The following is a 13,348-nucleotide window of genomic DNA, read 5'->3' as shown; positions in this document are numbered from 1 at the left end:
GAACATAGGTTATTGATTTGAAACCTTTTTTGTTTTCTACCGTACTCAGTGCTACAAATTTTCGTTGTAGCTCTGTCTTAGCTGCATTTCTTTTATTGTGATATATTGCATTTTTATCTTCATTCAGCTCAGTTATTGTAAAACATTTCCTTTGATGCTTCCTCTTCGACCTGTTGATTATTTTACAAGTCTGATGTGTAATTTCCACGTGTTCACGAAGATTTTCCTGTTCTCTTTGTCTTACTGATTTCTAGTTTGATTCCACTGTGGTCACGGAACAAACAGTCTTTGTATGATTTTAACTCTCCTGAATTTGTTGAGGTTTATCTTGTGACCTCAGATATCGTCTGTGGCACGTGCTCCCAAGTCACTTGAAAACAAAATGTGTATTATGTGCCGGCCTGCCAGGGCTCAGCCCACGGGTCCATACGCTGGCCTCCCTCGTGGTGAACCCGCGAGGAGCCTTCCACCGGGAGAGCGCTCGAGCCCTGCTGGGTCCCCTTCCCCCGCGGGGTCTGTCATGTGCAACTTGACGTTCGTGCCCATTGCTGCTAGTTGAGCTTTGACTACAGCGGTGAATTCTCGCCTGGTAATCAGACCTGTGTTCTTCCACTGAGAACTTTTAAACCAGAATTTTAGACTAAATCATTTCATAAATATGATGAACTAAGTTTTCAAAAATAAATTTAATTAAGTAAAAAATATGCGTGTTCATTGTAAAGACTATAGTGCCTTTCCTCTCTGAGTTTTTTGACAGATCTAGAATACATTCCAAGAAGTAAATAGCATATTCTAATAGGAGCTTAGCCCAAAATCCTGTTATCTGAGACTAAGTAACAGACAGGAAATTCAGGGTTCTGGCTGGGCCACGAGGGGTTGTTCAGCGGCAGGTGGCTGGGGTTGTATGGCCGGACCTCGAGTGCTGAGCCTGCAGGGTGACGGTCGCCTCCGGAGGACTTTCGAGCGGGGGCTAGTTCCTGGTGCAGAGTTCTGTCCCCAGTCACTGAGCCGTGTGAGCTGCGGTCGGGAGTCCTCGTGCCCCGTAACACGTACTTGCTTCAGAGTTGATGGCGAAACAGTCGAGCTTGCCTATTTGATTCAAAGAATTAATTTGAACCAAGTTGTTTAGAATTAATGTGATTGATAGGTTTTTAGTATTTGGAAATAAAAATGATTTGGGAAATTTATTTTGTAACGTCAGAGAAAAACGAGTGGAAGTCCGTTTTATTGGGTGTTAGGGAAGGGTGTTCTGGAGGTGAAATAACACCCCTTTCTTCTCTCCTAGCGTTGTCATGGAGACTCTGCGGATCCTGGCTTTGGTCGGGCAGATCCTCTTCTCGCTGGCCGCTGCTTTTCTTCTGTGTCTTGTTGTAAAGACTTACCTCATTGGACCGTATTATCGGAAACTGCATGTGGAAAGCAAAGGGAACAAAGAAATCCTTATCTTAGGAATCTCTGCTTTCATCTTTTTAATGCTAATGGTAATTCTCAAAATACCTGTTATTTACATACTGACTTGAAAGCTTATGATCAGTTCTTTATCTTTTTATTTTAATAGAATTCAAAATATTTGAAACACATGGTTGTATTTTTATTTTACGCACAGTCATTACTCTCCCCCCTCAGTATTAATACAACAAGCTAAACCTGTTTGTCCCCATACTTTTCAAGATTTTATTTTTGAGAGAGAATGAGTGCGGGGAGGAGCAGAGGGAGAAGCAGGCTCCCCGCTGAGCAGGGAGCCCGACGCGGGACTCGATCCCAGGACCCTGAGATCGTGACCCGAGCAGCGGACTGAGCGTCCCAGGTGCCCCTGCTCCCGTCCATTCGGCCCTTCTGGGAAAGGGCTCCGCAGGCGTGGGACTGCAGGAGGTCTGCCTGGCCTCGAGAGCCACGTGGGCTGCCGGCATCACCCGCGCTACACTGTCCCAGACTTTCGGACGGCTCTGTGTCCGAAATCAGATGAACAGTTTAGAACAGTTTTTAGTCCTATCCGATGATGACGAAGCTGGTCAGCCGTGTGGCTTCTTTTGCCATAATGTGAAAATTTGAAAAAGAAAATAAGAGGCTCATTTTAGAAGGAGCCTTCTTATTTGAAGGACGTGCTCCTAGTGAGAGAACGGGGGAGAGGCTGTTAGAGCCCCGCAGACAGTCCACGGCGCTGGCATCGCCCGCAGCCCTGCAACTGCTCTCCTCACCGGGCTCACGCAGAAGCTCAGCGGGGAATGTGCGCAGCGGCTGTGTTCACAGCAGCCAGAACCCCTGGTCCTTCAGCAGGTGCCCGGTTCCACCAGCTGTGGCCCGTCCGCACCAAGAGGACCACCCAGGTCTGAAACAGCTGGTACGTGAATCTCCAGGGAATTATCCTGAGCAGGAAAAGCCAGTCCTGAGGTCACATACTGTGTAATTCCATTCATGTGACGTTTATGATGATAGAATTTCAGAAACGGGGGAAGCTTGCCGCTTGCCAGGCGGTGAGGAGAGGGTGGGGGAAGGATCCTTGTCACGGACTGTTGGCGTGTCAGTACCGTGTTGCGTCCATAGCCTGGCTGTGATCTCGTGCCCTGATTAGGAAGATGCCACCACTGGGTGAGCCGAGCAAGGGGTGTGTGAGGTCTCCTTGGACAGTTTCTCAAACTGCAGGTGAATCTACACTTCCCTCAAAACTAAAAGGTTAATTTTAAAAGGTTAATTTTAACTTAAAGGACTTTAACAAAAACTGTTTCCTCGTATACGATCTAATCGTCTACTAGTATTTTATAATCTTGGCAGAAGTCTAAGATTCGCTTCTGCTCGAAGCTGCTCACGAGTGTGACGTGTTTCATTTTTCTTACGTTGCTTTGTCCATTCTGGAGGATTTTTCTTCTCGACAATGACACGTTGCCCGCGTGACTTCCGTCTGTCTTCCCAGCGGCTGCGCAGGTTCAGCGGGCCCTGCTTCCTCCTGAGCAGCTGCTCGCGTCCCCACGCGCGGCGGGTGCCGGCCGGCTTGCTCATGAGATGGTCTTGTGGCTCAGGCACCCTCGTCGCCCTGAGATAGTGTGACACAGCCCGTCCTCTGTCGCTGGCTATTAGGCTTGGTTCCCGTTCAGGGCCCCCCTTGGCGTGCTCCCGGCTGGGTGCGTGGGCGTCGGCTTGCTGGTGCCAGGGTGGGCGCCAGGCGGCCAGGGACGTGCTGTGTCCACCCCCTTGCCGCGGAGCGGTCAGGGTCTCCGCGCCCTCCCCCGCATCTGTGCGGTGTCTCCCCGAGGCTTTGACTCCACGTCCCTCCTGAGCCGCGTGGACACCCCCTTGGGGCCGGCCCGTCAGAAGCCTCGGGTCGTTTTCCTGTTGTGTTGGCTGTTTCTCTTACTCATTTGTAGGAATTTTTAACATATTCTGGGAAATTTTTTGTTTTTGCTTCTTTTTACTAAAGTGAAATACATATAACAAAATCAGCCATTTTAACCCTTTGAATGGAAGCGTACAAGTCAGTGGTCTTCAGCGTGTTCACAGCACCGTGCGACGGTCAGCGCTGTCTGAACGTTTCTGTCAGCCCTCCCCAGAACCCCGACTCCCCCAGGCTCGCCCGTCCCCCCGTCGCACGGTGACCGCGCTCCTGCTTTCTGCGCGGACTCGCCCGTGCGTCTGCTGCTCTGAGGGGGCGCCCTGGGTTTCCGCACTCCGCTCCCTTTATGGCCGAAGTTCTGCGTCCCGTATGTTTGCTTAGTATCTTCTCGTCCGCAGCTGTCCTTTCCGCGCTCTTTATAGCGTTTTTAATAAACGGAAGTTCTTGATTTTCCTGCGCTCCGAGTTCCGGGTTTCGTGCGGTGGCGCCCTGCCGGCCCCGCGCAGATCGTGCCTTCCCCGGGTCGGAGGCCCGCGTCTCCCGCAGGACGGCCGGCTCTGCTGCTCGCCTGAGAGCCGCGGCCGTCGGGGGCCGGGGGAGCGCGGGGCGCAGGGCCGTGCGCGACGTGTGGTGCCGCGTGTGGCTCTCCACGCCGCGCTCAGGCGCCGGTCCCCTTGTCAGAAGCCGAGAGGCATGTGAGTGCATGAGTGTGAGTGCGTGGGTGTGAGTGTGCTCGTGCGAGTGAGCACCAGGGCGTGAGTGTGGGCACACATGTGTATGAGTGTGTGATTGTACGTGTGCTTATGTGAAGGGACAAGTGAGTGTGAGTGTGTGAGCACAAGTGTGCAGGTCTGCCTGTAAGTGTCTGCCTCTCCACTTGCCCCCGGCCGGCTGCCCGGCTGCCCGGCTCCCCAGGCTCTCGGGGGCTCTCCGGCAGCCGCGCGTTCTCGGAGTCCGCTTGGCGTGAGCCGCCGCTGCAGGGCGCGGGTGCAGGGGGAGCCCGGGCGCTGGCCCGTGAGCCGTGGCCCGTGAGCGCACCGTGCACGGCCGGCTCCCGCGTGGGTTTCTCAGCGGGGCTCCGCGGTGTTTGGTGTGAGGGTCGTGCGTTCTGTCGTGGGGCTCGTCCTGGGCGCGGTTGCAGAGCGAGTTTCTCTCTCCTCCTCTCTGGTGGCTGCCGGCCTCTGTGTGTGGCTTCGCTTCCGCAGAGTAAGACACGGCTGCTACTTTCACATCGTTTGGTGTCGGGATCGCCTTGTGAAGGAGCGCACCCGAAGCTTTGCGTTTAACGGCTGTCGCCAGGAGTCCCGGAGCCCGGACCTGGGCTGCGACCCGGCCGCTGGACATGCGGGCACCCCTGTCTGGGGTCCCGTGCCCTCAGGCTTCGCTGGTCACACTGCCCTCGACGTGCCCTTGGCTGGGGACAGGACCGTTTACGTGAACGTGTATTCTTGACATAGTTGGGCTAGTCACTGAGTCAGGGTAAAGAAAATCTGTCACAAATATTTAAAATAAATTTTCAAAAATATTGTCATTCAAAAATTTGAATGAGTATTTCAAATATTTTAATTTTTTTTTCCTATATGGCAGATTCAACTCACATTCACTTGCTGTGTGTGTCTGCACTCGTCCCCACAGAGGCCCCTCTGGGGACTTCAAGATGAGCCTTTGCTGTGACGACACGCCTGCCTTTGGGCGTGAACTCACCCCTGGCTAGAGATGTCACTGGTGGCACTTGTGAGTGACATGTGGCCCTCCCGTCTCCCCCAGGTCACGGAGCTGCTGGACGTCTCCATGGAGCTGGGCTGCTTCCTGGCCGGTGCGCTCATCTCTTCCCAAGGCCACATGGTCACCGAGGAGGTCGTGTCTTACATTGAGCCCATCCGTGACTTCCTGGTTATCATCTTCTTCGCATCCATAGGTAACCACCCTTGTCGCAGCGGGACAGTCACGTGGCGTCTGTGAGACGTCTGCGACCTGCTCACGTATTTCTGTCTATGCGACAAGAGCAGCTCCAGAGCAGTTGGGGTCTGCAGAGAGGTCTTGTTAGGAAGAGGGGAAATTTGCACTCGGGGACATTAACTTGTGGATCGGTGGCCGTGCTCCGGGGGTACTCAGATGCCCTCGGGGAGGACAACCCCCACCTTCGACTCCGTGGGAAAGGCACAGGGGCCCAGCAGGTCAGCGGCTTAAAGTCAGCACCAAAACGGGACATTTGGGAGGGAAGATTAACTCTGATGCCAGAAAACTCAGCGGCCGTGTCGAGGTGCGCGGCTCTGCCCGTGCCCCTTTGTCAGGCGTCTCTTCACCTGGCGTGACCACGCAGCTGCCGCCTTCTGGCCAGGGAGCTCCTGCACCACGCCTGCACGCACTGATGGGCTCGGGGCCGCCCCAGCGAGACCCAGAACCTTGAAGAGCGCGGGCAGCCGGTCCTGAGAGCGGGGAGCAGGGTGGGAGACCGCCTGTCACCAGGCGAGATGAGACCCTTCGCGGCTGCTTTAGGGATGGGTGTCCGTGGTGTTCCGAGAGAACCTCGCCCACACGTGCCCCTCACGCTGCCCCCTTTCCCGTCCGTCCCTGTCCTGTCCCTTCTCCTCTGTCCTTGTGTCTGGGTCTGTGTGTCTCTGTCCCTCCTGCCCCCCAGGTCCCCTCGTCCTGCTCTCCTCCTTCCGACCGCTGCTTCTCCAGGCGAGGACCCATGAGGCCGACAGGTGCCCGCTCCCTCTGACTGGGTCCCGGGCCGCACTCCCCCAGGGCTGCATCGCACTGACACCCGTGTGGCTCGTGTCCTGACTGCAGGGCTGCGGCCGCGTGGGCTGGCTAGATGAGAAACCCCTGCAGACGCGCTCCGACAGGCGCGCTTGGCTCTTCCGCACGTTGGGGTTCTTGACCTGCAGAGATGACGGGTGCCCAGCGACGAGGTGGCGCCGTGTGTTTCTGCTTTGATGCGTCGCGTTCAGCCGAGACGCGTGTGCGCCCTCCCGCCGCTCAAGACGGAGCTTTTCACGTTAGGGTTCTAAGCAACACGGAAGTGTTCTGTTTGGGACGATGCCTCGGTGACGTGCACCCGAACCCGGTCCCTGACCCCTGCCCTGCGTCAGGCCCTGTGGGGCCATAGGACTGGAGGGCCCACGGGCCACGGTCAGTCCCCAGCAGGGCCAGTGACCCTGGGGTTCCAGAGCCACAACGGGGGCACCGAGGGCCCTGACCGAGCTCTGAGCAGTGAGACCAGTGTGACCAGCAAAGGGCAGTTCGGGGCCCAGAGTGAATGAGGGGGCCCCCCCGGGGGCTGAATGTCGAGGCAGCAGCCACTCGGGGAGGGGGGTTCAGTCCAGATGGCGGGACCCTCAGAGGGCAGGAGGGCCCCAGGCACACGTGGTGGGGGGGCAGTGCAGACTCTTAGCCCCCGTGTCCCTCTTGCTAGACCAGGTGTCGCTGGCTCTGCTCCTCATCACAGCGCAGCTGGCCCCTGACTCTGTGAACCCCGTGTCACTGAAACACCACTGGACCCATTCCTTTGTGCTGCGTTGTTTTAAAGACTATTTGAGAGCACGAGCGGGGGAGAGGGAGAAGCAGGCTTCATACTGAGCAGGGAGTCTGACGCGGGGCTCGATCCGGGGACCCCGAGACCTGAGCTGAAGGCAGACACTTCCCCAGCTGAGCCCCCCAAGCGTCCTCGTTCATGTTGTATTGATGAGTATTTGAGCCATGGCTCCGGCTGCCCAAATGGATGCCAGTGTCCGGCCGACCGTGGAGCCGAGGGAGCCCCTTCCTGGTCTGCAGGTGGCCGTCTGCTTGCTGGGTCCCCACGTGTCCTTTCCTGGGACACAGTGTGCTCGGGGACAGACACCGAGATGGAGAGACGGACACATGGAGACAAAGGAAGGGATGCAGGGGAGGACTGCCGTGTCTCCTTCTCTTACGAGGACACCAGTCCTGCCGGGCTCAGGCAGCCACCCTGTGACCTCTTGTCACCCTTAGTACCCCCGGAAGCCGTCTCGGGATGCAGTCACACGGGCTTGTGGCCTCAGCATGTGAACTGGGACAGCTTGGTCATGGCGGCTCCAGAGGCAGAATGGAGTGGAGGTGACCAGGCCCTTGTGGCCCTCCATTACCCTGCATGACCACGCGATGAGTCCCCTGTCACTTCTCATCTTATGGATGAAGTCCATGATGTGTTTTTTTTTTAAGATCTTATTTATTTGTTTGAGACAGACAATGAGAGCGAGCACGAGAGAGGAGAAGGTCAGAGAGAGGAGCAGGCTTCCCGCTGAGCAGGGAGCCCGATGCGGGGCTCGATCCCACGACCCCGGGATCATGACCTGAGCTGAAGGCAGTTGCCCAACCAACGGAGCCACCCAGGCGCCCTTTTTTTTTTTTTTAACATGTTTCTTGTTACAAACTTTTCACTGAGGATTTCATCCTCTCGGATCCCCTCCCTGGGACACAGAGAGGAATTCAGAAGTGGGCACGGCCCCTCCTCATTCTCAGAGGCTCCCTGGAGGCCACTGTGGACCCCGGTGGGGTGGGACGGCTCCCCCCCAACATCGGCGGGCCTAGTGCATGCGCGAGGTGACTGTGGGGCTAGTGTTGATGGACAGATCGCGTGCCACGTTCTGGTTCCCGTGCCGTGTTTGCTTGTTCGTCCCGAAGCTCACATCTGCAGAGAGGTTGGGAGGCTCACCAGGGTCCATGCTTTGTTGGCGGCGGCCCTGGCCTGGGCGTGCAGAGCCTGTGCCCCTTGTGCTGTCCCAGGAGCATGGGTGGTATGTTGAGAGGACGAATGAGTGAATGATTGTAAGCAGGAAGACTGGTGGCCTGCGTGCCTCAGCGTGGACTTTGTCTCTGTCCCCGAGCCTTGTGTACATGGCGCTCTGCTCACGGCACCGAGGTCCTGAGTGAGCAGTGTCCCCACGGGAGTGGAGAGCCTCTGCCATCTGGCCTGTGTGCCTGGGCCCAGCGCACACTTACCCTCGGGCTAGGGAGGCCCCTGAACCTTGAGGCAAGTCAGCAACACAAGCAGCAGGGTGCCTGGTGGGGGATGGGCGGGCGGGGCCCCCGCCCCCCAATCTGGGCCATGCCTTGGTCCTTGTCGGAGATGCGGGCACAGGAGTGCTCACGCCGGTCACTTCCTACTGCGGGTGACACAGTAACGAGTTGGAGGAGCACAGGTGCAGCCAGAGCTGGTCTGCACCCGTCGTGCCAGTGGGCCAAAGACCCCGGAATCGGCTCCTGCCCTGCCGAGTGCGCCCTGGGCCGTGGGGGGCGCTCAGGGAGCACCGCAGGTTGGGGAGGAGGCCGAGGCAGACCCAGGAGGAGGGACTTACCGGGAAGGGGGTGGGGCAGGTGCTCGTCAGCCGCCCCCGTGGAGCAGCAGGCCGGAAAGGGTGGACGCGTCTGCATTCCAGGGACGAGAAGGCTGTCTTCTTGGGTTTGTGTTTCTGAGTCGGATGGGTAGACGCGGGCTGCTGGGGGGCCGCGTGTGTTCCTGCTCCGACGTGCGCTCCAGGTGCCACCCTCAGGGGTGTGGGGCCGGCCGCCGAGTGAGGAGGGGCTCCCCGGCACGCAGAGCCTCCCAGCAGGCACAACCGCGGCGGGAAAACCGTTCTCAGGGGTTTTGTCAGGGCGGCGAGCGGCTGTGAGTGGCCAGGCCCCCGGAAGTGTCTGCGCCTCGCGTGGAATGTTTTCACAAAGGAAAGTGACTTGGCTGCTGCCTGCTGTGCCATTTTGCCAAGTGCTGGGGGTGAGGTCTGCTGGAGGATAGCCCTCGGCACCCGGGCCGCTGTCCCGGTGGCCAGTCAGCTCCGGGGCCGCCAGCAGCGTGAGCCATGTGTGCGGGGCCCCGTGGGGTCACACTCACCAGGTGACTTTGTCCGGGTCGAGAACAAAAGGAAACCTAAGCATCACGGTCTCGCGACTGGAGGACGAGGCGGGTGGGCCTGGGAGAGTGACCGTGTCTGTCGTCTCCCTAACAGGCCTGCACGTGTTCCCCACCTTCGTGGTGTACGAGCTCACCGTCCTGATGGTCCTCACGCTGTCGGTGGTGGTCATGAAGGTATGGAGTCTCCTCGGTGCTTCGCGACTGGTACAGCGCCCGTCGGTTTTTTATTTATGGGGCACAGAGCCTAACTTCCTACCCGCGGTGCCACTGAGTCTGCAAAGCTCCAACAAGGCCACTGACCCAGAGCCCCTCCTGCCTCCAGCAGTCTGGGCACTGGGCAGGGGAGGACCGGGGCCTTGGGGTTTGCTTTCCTTCATTTGCCTCAGAATCGGGTATGTTTGAAATGGGGAGTCACGGAAGCGGGGCTGGGGAAAGTGACTTGTGGACGTCCCACGAGGCCCCAGGCCTCGGACGTTCTTCCCGAGCGTACGTCTCACTGTTGCTGTGTTTTGAAATTATTGTAAGATTTTGGCCCACCAAATTGGTGGTTTATTGTAGGAGGATATAACTCAGGACCAGCCAGCTAGAAGAGGTGCTGTGGGCGGGGCCCTGGGGTGGGGCAGGGGCGGCGCAGGCCTGTCCGGGTGCCCCACGAACGCCCCGTTTAGTAGCTGCTGAGGATTCCGTCCCGGCTGCCGGTCCCCTCTGACGGGAGGCTCTCCAGTTGCCGCGTTAACATTCGTTTCGGGGTCCCGGGACCTGTCCAGTGGCTGTCTGGGCCCGTAGATTATAGACGTTGACTGAGGATACCGATTTCTGTGAACTGGGGTGGGAGACGCAGAAGGAGGGGGGGAGAATCTCACGCAGCAGAGTCTGCCCAGCATGGGGCCCCATGGGGGCTTGATCTCACGACCCCACGATCAGGACCCGAGCCCAGATCGAGAGTCGCCCAGGCGCCCTTGACTTGAAGGAGCCCGAGTCCCAGGCGATTGTGGCACTCGCCCCACGGGTTCCGGGCCGCTCGCCTCTAGACTTTGCTCACGGGACAGAGAGATGGTGCTGTCCTTAGAAAGTCAGGGGTCCTCGAGGGCTGCCCAGTACCGACTGCTGCTGACTTCGCTTGGGGGAGACCCAGCTGTCCACTGGTGAGCCTGAACCTTGGCGCTGCTCGGCGTGGTTTCTGTCGGCCACTCTCTGTCCCTTGGGCTCTTCGGCACGTGTCCCCAGTGTGTGGGGCGAGGGCTCCCGTCTGGTTTCTGCTCGGCCGAGGCAGTGACACAGACGTCCTGGCAGTTTGTCCTGGCAGCTCTGGTCTTGTCTCTCCTCCTGCCGAAGAGCAGTCAGTACGTCAAGTGGATCGTGGCTGCGGGGCTGGCGCAGGTCAGCGAGCTCTCCTTCGTGCTGGGGAGCAGAGCGCGTAGAGCGGGCATCATTTCTCGGGAGGTGAGTCCGCACCCACGTTGTGTGTGTGTTGGGGGAGCCCCGGCCCACACACCCCACCCTGGTGTCTGAGCACCCTGCCCGCTACTGGCTCGGGGCCAGCGCGCTGCCTCTGCCCTGGCGTGGAGGGCTGATGCCGCTGTTGCCGCTGCCCCGGCACCTTGGTATTTCTGGCAAAAAGAGAAAAACTGAAAACTGAAAAGTCTGAAAGCACCCCGCTAGCTCGTGCACGGCTGTCAGCCCAGCCAAGAGCCCCGGCCTTCCCGGGACCATGTCCGAGAACTCAGGTCCGAGCCCTGAGGTTGCTGAAAAGGCGGACCTAGAATGCGGTTATGCGAAAGTCCCTGGTTTGTTTCGGGTTTTTTCACAAAATACGTTGCAGCACTTGCCTCTGTGTCAAAGGTGAGTTTGGGCTGCTGTGAGAGGTGCTTCTGAAGACAGCGTGTCTCCAAGTTTTAGGGAGTTGGAATGAAAACTTCAATAGAAGTGACAAGAAGCTTCCTATGTATAAAATTCACGGAGGTTTTCCTGCGTATCAATATATCCAAAAGCTTGGGGCGTCTTTGATCAGCTCCCTCCTTCCCCCACCACAGTTTGAAGTGTGCAGGGCACTGACCCCTCGCGGCGCCTGGAAGGTGAGGCCCCCCCCCCCATTCACCTCCTCCCCTTTGTCTCTGGTCCGTTCATCCTGGGCCCAGCCTTCTCGCCAGCCGGCTGGGCGCACGCCCGCGTGTGGGGCTGTGTGCATGCCCGCCTGCTGCTGGGCACTTGCCTTGTCCTCCTCTCCAGTCTCGTTCATTTGCCCTTTGAAAACCGGCCGTGAGTTAGAACTTGATAAATACCGTCTGACGACCCCTGGTTGTCACTTTAAATTTGGCAAGCAGGATGTTTGTGCTTGGCTGGGGCCTGTGGGCTGTGGCTCCCACCCCAGGGTCAGTGGGCCACGGTCTGCCGTCCACCGTGGTAAGAGTGAACGTCCTTTAGAGCAGGGCCCGTGTGAGCCCTGAGTGATCTGAGGACCGGTGACGCCGCTGTTCGGTGGACGCAGGGTGGATGTTGAAGGGATTCTGCCGTAGATGAATGGATGAATGTCGGGTCATGGTGTAGGAGCGGCCAGGAGACCGCTCACGCTTCCCCCACGCACTTGGAACCGTGGGGACCCGTTCACCAGGCCCATGGTTCTAGCTGAGGAACGGGCCGCTCTCAGGTTGGGGATTGTGGACGTCCAGGCTCACGGATGGCAGCTTTGACTCAGTAGTTCACTCAAACCTCGCGGGACCCAGCCCCCTCCTGCACCTGACTTTAGTTTTGCCCTTTTTGCGCACACCTGCGTGAGCCTGTCGGGTAGGGCCTTGAACCGGGGCGGGCGTTTGCCTGCTGCCCCCTTACAGCGAGCCTGCCTCCCGTGGGCCCCCTCTTGCCGGTGAGCTCCCCTTCCCCCCGCCACCAGCTGCCTCCGGGAGCCCGCTCTGCACACCCGCCCCCTGATTTGGGCCAAGGGAGAACAGAAGCTCCTCTGGGTGCCTGGGACGCGCTGTAAGCGTCCAGACTCCGTGCTTGTCCCCTCGTACCCACGGGTGTGAGGGAGATGGGATGAGGCTCGGTTTTGAAGAAGTGAGGGCTGAGGAACGACATCCATGCAGGGGCTCCGTCCGAGACCTGCCCAGAGGCTGCGTGCTCGCTTTGCTGGCGGCCTGAGCCCGTGGGCTCCGGTCCCCATCAGGGCACAGGGCTCCCTGCCGCTCACGTCCACATGTGCACGCGCCCCTGGCTCTGTGGGGTGTGCGGGGCGCCTCCTAGTCCCGCGTGTGGCCACCATCAGCCTTGCCTGTTGCAGGTGTACCTTCTCATCCTGAGCGTGACCACACTCAGCCTCTTGCTGGCCCCGGTGCTGTGGCGAGCCGCCATCACCAGGTGTGTGCCTCGGCCGGAGAGACGGTCGAGTCTGTGAGGGCAGCGACGGGGACGCACGGCTTCAGAAGGGAGACCTGTGTGCGGCCACCCATCCCTGGGAGCCCTTCACCTCGGGGACCGAGCGCTCCGTGGAGGGGGCTCCCCGTCTGCGGGGCGGGCCGGCCTCCCGCCGTGGTTTCGGGCCTTCCAGAGTAACACGTTGCGTTGTCGGTCACGCACGGTGTATGTAGGATGCTGCGTTTTGAGGATCGCCTTGACGGTTTTGCCTGGATGTGCCTTTTTTTCTGAAATTAATGTTCATTTTCTATTGTTATTTCATCAGTTCATGATTTTTTGGTAAAAAAAAATCAGGAAGGTTTTTTATTTATTCAACTTTTGTGTTGTAATCTGTTGGCCAATATTTGTTATCAAACATCTTTGTGATGTGAAAATTTAATTCTGGCGGTGAGTTTGGGAAGTTACTTTTAGTCCTTACTGTCTGTTTTCTAAAATAACAAATATCTTTCAAATGTCTATTTGTTTTTATTACAATAATCTTAAATAAAACACTCACGTCAGTTTGTCTTATGTATGTTATTCTTTTAAAATACTTGTTTTTGAATCATAAGAATATGCATGCTTTAATAAAGATCATTTACGATCAGAGGAGTTAATTGATTTTTTTGGAATTTTTTTAGATTTTCGTGTTAAACTAATCTTTGACAGTTTTCAAAGATCAGGATGATTTATACCTTGCCACATCGTTCTCTAAGAGACCGAGTGAATACCGTGCTATTTGCAAAGCCAAG

General features: G+C 57.6%; 1 protein-coding gene across 3 annotated transcripts in view; it reads left to right on the top strand.

The window, feature by feature from the left end:
- TMCO3 (transmembrane and coiled-coil domains 3) overlaps window positions 1-13,348 on the top strand; it is a 51,641-nt gene that overhangs the window by 27,396 nt on the left and 10,897 nt on the right. For 2 of the 3 annotated variants that reach the window (XM_080798241.1, XM_080798242.1), the window contains exons 10-14: window positions 1,286-1,481; window positions 5,096-5,246; window positions 9,301-9,380; window positions 10,500-10,649; window positions 12,484-13,207. In XM_080798241.1, the coding sequence (XP_080654367.1) occupies window positions 1,286-1,481; window positions 5,096-5,246; window positions 9,301-9,380; window positions 10,500-10,649; window positions 12,484-12,597 (691 nt within the window). In that variant the 3' untranslated portion in view covers window positions 12,598-13,207. Of the gene's footprint in view, window positions 1-1,285; window positions 1,482-5,095; window positions 5,247-9,300; window positions 9,381-10,499; window positions 10,650-12,483; window positions 13,208-13,348 lie in introns of those variants that run through there. The other variant, XM_080798243.1, reaches the window with a different exon arrangement.

Source organism: Martes martes, assembly GCF_963455335.1.
Source record: "Martes martes genome assembly, chromosome: 3".
NCBI classification, from domain to species: Eukaryota; Metazoa; Chordata; class Mammalia; order Carnivora; family Mustelidae; genus Martes; species Martes martes.
The sequence above is the reverse complement of the archived record's forward strand: the minus strand, read 5'-3'. Positions and strand labels throughout refer to the sequence as shown.